Source organism: Rattus norvegicus, chromosome 3, assembly GCF_036323735.1.
Source record: "Rattus norvegicus strain BN/NHsdMcwi chromosome 3, GRCr8, whole genome shotgun sequence".
NCBI classification, from domain to species: domain Eukaryota; kingdom Metazoa; phylum Chordata; class Mammalia; order Rodentia; family Muridae; genus Rattus; species Rattus norvegicus.
This window is the reverse complement of record NC_086021.1, coordinates 64,752,502-64,761,792: the sequence shown is the minus strand read 5'-3', so window position 1 is coordinate 64,761,792 and position 9,291 is coordinate 64,752,502. Positions and strand designations below refer to the sequence as shown.

General features: G+C 45.3%; 1 protein-coding gene across 4 annotated transcripts in view; it reads left to right on the top strand.

Moving 5' to 3' along the window:
* Positions 1-9,291, top strand: part of Wdsub1 (WD repeat, sterile alpha motif and U-box domain containing 1) — a 32,408-nt gene that overhangs the window by 19,733 nt on the left and 3,384 nt on the right. For 2 of the 4 annotated variants that reach the window (XM_063284111.1, XM_017591892.2), the window contains exons 6-10: positions 5-38; positions 2,051-2,091; positions 2,172-2,278; positions 3,396-3,572; positions 6,873-7,013. In XM_063284111.1, the coding sequence (XP_063140181.1) occupies positions 5-38; positions 2,051-2,091; positions 2,172-2,278; positions 3,396-3,572; positions 6,873-7,013 (500 nt within the window). Of the gene's footprint in view, positions 1-4; positions 39-2,050; positions 2,092-2,171; positions 2,279-3,392; positions 3,573-6,872; positions 7,014-9,291 lie in introns of all 4 variants that reach the window. The other 2 variants (XM_006234211.5, NM_001014179.1) reach the window with 1 other exon arrangement.

Here is a 9,291-nt window from a genome sequence, read left to right as displayed (position 1 = left end):
TTAGGTCAGTGGATAAGTCTGTCATCATCTATGATATTGTAAGTACTTCAGATCTTCTGTGTGAACTATATAAATTGTTTATGAGATAACTGCTTCAGTAGTTATTAAAAATATATATTTATTTTAATATAGATGTTTATGGTGCCCAAGAATATAACATACATTCTCACAATGCTGAAACAGTAAGATACTTGGAAAAACCTTAGATATTTTAATAATGTCTTTGTGATGGATGAAATTTTAAATCTAACCATAGAAAACACATAGAAACCATAGAGAACACCATAGAGAACACCAGTGTCTAAACATTCATCATACGTGGCTTCCATACAGCAGGGTGTGGTTGAATGTGGTCTACCAATAGTTCTCAGGGTACAGGTGGATTTAGGGACCAGCATAAGCAAGTAAGTTACCATAGTCTTGGACAAATACAAGTTCGGGGCAGATTTATATGAGTAAATGCTGAATTGCAGGAGTATAAATAAAAATGGAAGTTTTACATCTCACCAAGATAGCAGTCGATGAGAATGATCTTTAAGAGAAGCTCGGTGGGGTTGGGGATTTAGCTCAGTGGTAGAGCGCTTGCCTAGCAAACTCAAGGCCCTGGGTTTGGTCCCCAGCTCCGAAAAAAAGGAAAGAAAAGAGAGAGAGAGAGAGAGAGAGAGAGAGAGAGAGAGAGAGAGGGAGGGAGGGAGGGAGGGAGGGGCTCGGTGCTGCCTGGCACCTCACTGGTGACTGGGTTCAGGCATCAGCCAAGGCAGCCAGTCAGTGGAGACACAAGGCATCAGAGTGTGGTAGCAACCAAAGGTTAGTTACCTACACAGGAGTTGAAGTTATTGGATGTTCCTGCAAAAAAATGGGAACAAACTGGGACTGGAGAGATGGCTCAGTGGTTAAGGGCACTGACTGTTCTTCCAGAGGTCCTGAGTTCAAATCCCAGCAACCACATGGTGGCTCACAGCCATCTGTAATGAGATCTGAAGCCCTCCTTGGGTGTGTCTGAAGACAGAGACGGTGTTTTGTTTTTGTTTTTGTTTTTGTTTTTTTTCTTTTTTTTGTAGCTGGGGACTGAACCCAGGGCCTTGCGCTTGCTAGGCAAGCGCTCTACAGCTGAGCTAAATCCCCAACCCCACAGTGTTCTTATATATAATGAATAAATACATCTTTAAAAAAAATGGGAACACTCAAACCAGATGAAGCAGAGCCGTGGGATTTCCCACCAGCTTGTTTTGGGATAGTTTATATTCACAAATAGTTATAATATTGCCTTTTATCTATAAAACATATGCTACTCCTCCTGTAAAATATGCCTGTCGTTAGTCCTAATCTCGGAAGGGCATGTCCTCAAGGGAGAACAAGCTTCCATCCAATTGCCTGCAGGCAAGTCTGTTGGGCATTTCTCTTAAGGATGCATGTGAGAAACCACCCACCCCTGAGACCATGGTGCTAAAAGAGAGCACGCAGAGCAAGCCATGGAGAGCAGGCCTCCAAGGTCTCTCTCTCCTGCCTCAGTTCCTGCTCTGACTTTCCTCAGTGATACACTCTGGTTTGAAAGTGCAAGCAGGGGGTTGGGGATTTAGCTCAGTGGTAGAGCCCTTGCCTAGGAAGCTCAAGGCCCTGGGTTCGGTCCCCAGCTCCCGAAAATAAAAAAAAGAAAGTGCAAGCAGGAATAAACCCTTCCCTCCCCAAGCTGCTTTTAGAAATGATGTTTTATTTATCACAACAATAGGAACCCTAACGAGGACAATGCCTGCACATTGATGGCTGCCTAAGTGTAGTCAGAATGTCAGCGGCTTTCATTCACTGATCCTGCAGTACGTACAGATGGGATACGCCAGCAGGAATACTCTATACTTAGTCTCGACCACATTGGCAAATGCCAGGGTCCCTGTATAGAAAGCTCTAAGTCTTCAGGGACCTCAGCTCTCCTGTTGTCTCTAAGTCTCAACAAGTTGGTTACTAGGACTGCACTCAGCACATGTCCCTGGAAGTGAGGCGCCATGCCTGGCTTGTCTCTTGCCTGAGTAACAGTGATCATGTTGTCTTTCAGGGAACTCAGAGTGTGCTGCACACGCTGACTCAGCATACCAGGTCAGAAGTGAATCTCACATTGTTTTACTGTGATTAGCAAAGGTGCCAGATGCTGTGTAACAGCTGTCTCTGTCACCTAGGTACGTCACGACTTGTGCGTTTGCACCCAACACTCTCTTACTTGCTACTGGTTCGATGGACAAGACAGTGAACATTTGGCAGTTTGACCTGGAAACACCTTGCCAAGGTCAGTAAGACAACCCCACCCTTGTTTGTTCTGCAGTGCTCTCAAACCCAGGGCCTCCGTCCTGCAGGGCAGGTGCTCTCTGCAAGCTACAGCCCCAACCCAAGCATTGAGCATCCTTAACCCATCTCAACACTAATCAGAAATCTGGGCACTTCCTTTGTGTGTATGTGTGTGGTCCTGGGGATTGAACCTGCAGCCTCGTGCACACTAGGCACGTGCTCTACCTCAGAGCTGTACTCCCAAGCCTGAACTTTAATAAATCCTTGGCATGCATTCATATTGCCTGTCCCAACACACCATTCAGACTCAATTTCCATATACCTTAAAACTAATTTTTGAGGGTCCTGTGTTAGGGTGGCGATAAATGCTTGCACATACAGTCTATGACTATACATGCATACATGGTTTAATGTCGTTTGCATTTGGAGCCATGTTTCTCTGGTGACTGTAACCCAAGGACAGAATAGGAATCACAGATTTACCGTGCGCACTGGCTTTCTTCCTTGGCCTCACCGAGAAGCGCAGACATGTGTTAGGAGTTTCCCACTCCGCACTGTCAGCAGTAACCACATGGTGTGCTGATATGCAGTAACCACATGGTGTGCTGATGTGCAGTAACCACATGGTGTGCCGATATGCAGTAACTACATGGTGTGCCGTTATGCAGTAACCACATGGTATGCTGATATGCAGTAACCACGTGGTATGCTGATATGCAGTAACTGCATGGTATGCTGATATGCAGTAACTACATGGCATGCTGATATGCAGTAACTGCATGGTGTGCTGATGTGCAGTAACCACATGGTGTGCTGATATGAGGTGATAGAGCCGACTGAGGGAGGATTATGTAGTGAAGAGAAGTTGGACTAGAAGTGCAGGTCAGTGTGGCTCACGTGCACGCGGCACGAGATTTGACCCCCAGCACCACAAAACCAAAACCTGTCTTTCTGCAGTGAAAAGTTCCTAAAGACTAGCATTTCCCATAGCATCTGCTCACTCCTGTAAGATCTACCTCACCTCTTAAAGGGAAGTTAAAACGGTACAACGTGTTCAAGGTGGGAATGGCTGGAGAAGCATTTGTTTTCCATTCACTTGGCCTGCGGTTTTAAAGCAGGAAGCGTAAGCGATCAGCTGAAACATTTCATTGAGGACTGGTCAGAGGAGGATGTCTCAAAATGGCTTCGTGCTCAAGGCTTGGAAGACCTCGTTGATATTTTCCGGACAAACAACATCGACGGGAAAGAACTATTGCACCTCACAAAGGAAAGTCTGGCTGGTGATATGAAAATCGGTAAGGAGAGTGGAGACCGACCCGCAGTCCTCAGATTCTCAGTGAGGTCCCTGCTGACCTCAGGGCTTAGCTGCTTGTGGTTCCCTCCTTCTCTTCTTCAGGTCAGTCCTGTGTAGGAGAGCACACTTGCCTACTTAGAAAGAGGAAAGAATTTCTTCAAGTACCCAAACCCAGCTTAGAATTATAATTTTTGAAAGTTATATACCCAGTGGGGGTGAAAGACAGCACCTTATTTTTTATACTTTAACAACACTTGATTACAGTTCAGGTCCTTAACATTTACTTTTCAGAAAAAAATCTTTGTGTATGTGTATCCATCTACATAGGTGTCTCTGCATGTGCGGGTGGGTCACAGGGCCCTCTGTCATTGCCCAGGGGCCACATATGCTGTGATTTTATGACAGGCTATGCATCTTCAGTACTAAGATTATGAACGTGGGTCACCATGCCTGGCTTGTCACGTTCTGGGTTCTGGCTGTTGAACTCATCCTCACGCCTGTGTGGCAGCTGACTGAGATACCTCACCAGTCAAAGTGACTCTGAAGCGAGGTTTACACTTGGCAGTGGTGTGTGTGCACACTCATGTTCGCAGAGTGTTACAGCCATTATTACCACTGTGTAATTTTGGAACATGTTTATCAGCGCTAAAAGAAATCCCATCCCCTATTTCTTTCCCCTTCTTTCCAGCTTTTGGAACCAGTATTTTGTGTGCAAACTTTCCTGTTATTGACTTTATATTAGTTGACTTTATATTAGTACTCGGTGCACGTGACCTTTTCTGTCCGGCTTTTGTCCTTTCGCTTGTCGTCAGTTGATAGAATTCGGGACAGCGCCATGTTTTTAGAAGTAATAAATAATACTTCTGTGAATGTGGAGTTTTTGTATGAATGCCTTTTTTTCAGGTTTCTCGTGTACCCATTCATAGTAGAGTCAGTGGACCGTGGGTGATCACGAGTGGCACTGGAGGAGTTGACAGTCCGTATATTATGCAGTCCCACCAGCACTAGGCGTGGCCCCGGTGTCTCTCCAGCACTGTCCAGCAGTTGTGGTTTCTCCTTTAGGCTTTGGTTTGCATGTCCTCATTGACGTAGGTTGCTGCCTTAATGCATCTGGGTTGCTATGGCACATCCCATAAACTACCAGAAATTGATTTCTTCATTCTGCCCAATCCAAGATGAAGGTACTGGAAGGTTTGGTGTCTAGTCAGGAGTAATTTCTAGTTTATGGACAGTACCCTTCCCACTGTACCTTCACTTGGAGGGATGGATGAGTTCACTCTCTGGGGTCTCTGTTCTAAGGGTTCTGATCCTGTTTGTCCCCAAAGCCCTACCTTTTAACAGCACTGTGTGATTTACTTCTGCTTTCATACTTGGTCTTGGCCTAAGGTTTCATGGTCTTGGCCTAGGCCAGAAGGCAGTGGTGGCAGGTTTCATGGACTTGGCCTAGACTGGAGGGCAATGGTGACAGGTTTCACATAGGACATTCTGCTTTACAGTTTGGAAAGCTAGCACATTCAGTAATTTAGGAGCAGAATCAGAAAATGTGTTCTCTGGAACATCTGAAATGTCTGGTATTTTAGTATTATATAACAAGATCTATGTGGCAAACTCTGCAATTCTCCTGCCTCAGCCTCTCGCAGGCTAAGATTATAGGCATGCATACTACACACCCATTCCAAAGGGTGTTGAAATCTTCTGTTTCATTTCTCTTCAGGATAGAAGTTAACTTTTAATCTTCAACTGCTATTTTAAACTACAAAGAATTTTCTTTAGTCTTGAATTTTAGGAACAGCACACTTTTCCTTAAGACAGTAAATTGGACTGAGACAGAATTCATGTTGGGATTGAAAATGAGTAGAAAAGGCAAACTGGTGGCATACACGCTGATGTCTGCTTTCTACACGCAGAGATGTTTTGCCTGCATTTGTCACTGTAGCTTCATCCCTCAGTTCCTAATGCCAGTGTAAAGTCCAGACCTGCTAACTGTCTGGGATATGGGAGTAGCCTATCACTAAAAAGCACATTGGGATGTGGTGGTCCAAAGATAGTCGTATATCCAGCACGGTGGACACAGTAACAAGGTAGTGTATCCAGCACGATGGACACAGAAACCATTGCTAAGAGATTGAGCACTGTGAAACCCCTTGTCAATAGGCCTTTTGTAAATGTAAGAAAAAGGTTTTTTTTTTTTTAACATGCTTGAGTTTCTCAATATAGTATTTTAACCAAAGCCAAGCCATTTTCTAGTTTGCCAATGAAATGCTCATAGAAAGATCTTGTTTCAAAAAACCAGGTTCTCAGGAAGGGTGACTAAAGGGTGCCACTGTGGATGTGTTCTCCATCTCTGTACTTCATCTTCTGCCTTCCAACTCTTCCAGTTCAGTCATTGTTTCCCCTAAGAACTGACTCCTTATGCCGTCCATTTGTGTGAAGAGAATCTATCCACGACGCTGAGATGTTTTAAGGCGTTTGTGAATCTGTGCGTTTGTGAACGCCATTGTCTAACTCAAGTATGCATGCTAAAGAACAAGAAGTCAGTTTTGGACAGGGTCAGCAAACCCCTCAGTCCAGTCACTAGACCCGTGTGTGTTCACCAGCCTCGGTTCAGAGCCAGGCCCTTGGAAGAGTGTGGTGCCGTAGAGCTTGGAGCCTGGAATTGATAAGCTGGTAGAAAGGTCAAATGGCAAGTGCAGGTTCACTGGGTCAGAATTCCTATACTGAGATGAATAATCAATCATATATTGATAAACTGAAATGAGAGGGGCTTTGTTTGTTCTTTGTTTTTACCAGAGTTCACTTTTTGATCTTTTCTTTCTAAGAACTCCTAAAAGCCCATGAGCCTTTGTTTGTTAGTTGTCTGGGTTGCTAGGGCACGGGCGCGTGTGCCTCATCGTCCATGTGTTAAGGCTCAGGTGCCAGTCCGTGCTGCCGCAGGGGGTTGGCAGAGCTTTAAGAACCGAGACTCAGCCAGATCCAGTTAGCTCACGGTGATGTCCCTGCAGAGGACACTGGGGCTGGCTCACCTTCCCTCCCCCTCTCTTGCTTCCTGGACTGCAGGAGGCGCATGGCTTCATTACTGAGTGTTCCCATCGCAGTCTTCTGCTTCGAGACAGGCCAGATCTTCCACCTCTCGGTTGGTCTGAATGTTGTGCCCCGTGCTGCCTCCCTGGAAGATGATACTGATAGCTTCATGCATTACCTGTCCTCACAGCCTCAAGTTCCAAAAGTTTATCTCACTTCCCAGGAACATTTCATTTTACAGACTTTCACTTGCTGCCCGAGGTAACGGATTTTCTTTTAGAGTCTCTAGGTCTGCGCAGCAAAGTCCTGCGGAGTATTGATGAGCTCAGGACCAGGATGGAGTCCCTTTCTTCCGGAATCCCTGACGAGTTCATCTGCCCAATAACCAGGGAACTTATGAAGGACCCCGTCATCGCATCAGGTGTGTGTGGGGACTGCGGGGCTCGGGTGTGTGACGGGCTGCCCGGAGGACAGAGGAACACTTCTCACATGCTTGTTGTAGCTGGGCCGTGTTCAGGATTCCCATTTTGTTTCTCTTAAGTGGGGTATATTTTGTAGTAAACAAACTGGGGACATTACATTTGGAATTGAGACAAAGTGATTGAGTTTGAAGTTTCACTTAAGCCCATGTGGCTATCATACTGCGTGAGTTGTGTGTCTGTGTGCATGGGCAGGCGTGTGTGCACACTTAGAGGCTGACATTGGGTGTCTTTCTCTATCACTGTCTGCCTTACTCCCTTTTTCCCCTCAGTGGAAGCCTGAAACGTGCAGATGCTTCTAACTGATGTATCTTGTTTTATATCAGTAATTATTTCTTTTTACCACAGTAGTGTTCATTGCACTGGACATACCACAATCCATCTGTCCACTAGCTGGCCATGGACTGTCATGTCTGAAGCTGCCGTGACATTCATACACAGCTCTTTGTCTGGGCAGGACCCATTTCCTCAGGAGAAGATATTTAGCAGTGGAACTTGTAGGTCGTTTACTAAGTGCGTGTTAAAACTGCCCAAATGTTTCTCAAGGTGAATACAGCATTTTAAGTTAATAACTACGAATTCCAGTTTCTGCCCATATTCCCAAACACATGGTGTTGTGGCTGTTCTAATCCTGGGTCACATGATGCTGTTAAACCTCTCCCTGCAATGAAGCATCTTTCATAATACCCCCTCTGGCCCCTCTTTCATCGTGTATTGAGCGATCAGTTTGACATTTTAAGTGTGTCTGCTGTGAGGCAGTGCATTGTCTGTATTTTCTCCATGGCCTCTTTGGAAAAAGATATTTGATTTTGGTGGAGACCACTGTACCGTTTTTACGTTGATTCATCATTTTTGAATCTTAAGAATCTACAATAGCAGATGTGACTGCTTTGCCTCTTGTCAGAAGTCCTGACACAGGGGAACCGTACTCCAGTTGAGTTAAAATTCACTGGATGGGTTGATGCGTGTTGCTTCGAGGCATTGATATGATGTGCGTGTGTTCTCTTTGTTCAGGGCCCACTCTTCTGGACTGGCATTTCTGTAGGAAAATATCAGCTGTGTCATTCTCTTCCTCTTAAACCTTTCTAGAACCTTCATAGCCTGCTCTACTAACACTGTTACCTTCCCACTGAGACCGCGCTCAAAACTCCAGTTACTGAGCCATTTCCCTGCACTGCTCTTAGCATGCAGAGTAGCAGTGTATACTCCGGAGCCAGGCCGCCTGGGTTTACAGCTCAGCACCGTTATCTATACCTGTGTGACCTTGGAACGGCTTCTTGACTGAAATCGAGATAAGCATGTGATATAAGCTGAATATAAGTCATAGTTCCTATCTAATGAGGTACTATTAACTGTATGTACACTGAGTAGTACATACTCGTTGTTTAGAAAGATGTCAAGAGGTTGAAATCTTTAATTTCTCAGTGTTAACCCTGCAGGACAGCTATCTCTCTTAAAAATACCTTCGTTCAAGGCACAATGGAACGAGAAAGTTTTTGGTATACTTAATTTGCTTTCTCTCTAGAAATTAAAGTCTAGAAGTGGGAAGGTTTGAACTAGCACATTGGGACTAGGGTTGGCCAAGCCTGGTGACCTCAGTTTGACCTCTAGAGGTCACCTCATGGTGAAAAGACAAGATCACTCCTACAAGGTGTCCTCTGACCACACACTGTACTCCCATACACAAAGTGAATGCAATAGAAACTAGAAGGGGAAAAAACAAGAAACTAGAAGGGAATTGACCCATTGGAAGACTCCAGGAGCCGCTATGGATGACTGTGGTCATACATGAACTCCCATCAAAGGTCAGAGGACAGCTCTGGTTTGGGTCCCCACCTTTCACCTTGCTTTAGACAGAGTCTTTGTTCCTCAATTCTGTTGAAGATGACCAAGCTCCTGTGGCCTTGCTTGTCTCCGTCTGTGTCACAGTAGAACAGCCCTGCCTACCACCTAGTTCTATTACATGGGATCTTGGGACCCAAGCTTGGGGCTCCATGCTTGCACACCACGTGCTTCACCCAGTGGGCCATCTCCTCAGGATCTCTCCAGGAACTTTTTCTTTTAGCATTTTTCTTCATTCTGTGGAAAGTTTGGAGTTCCTAGGTCAGGGCTAGCATCTCAGTGGTAGAGCACTTGCACGTCAGGCCTGCGGGTAAGACCTTCAAACTCATACACACATGAAGCATGAAACTTTGACATGCAGTGAAAACAAGCAAACAA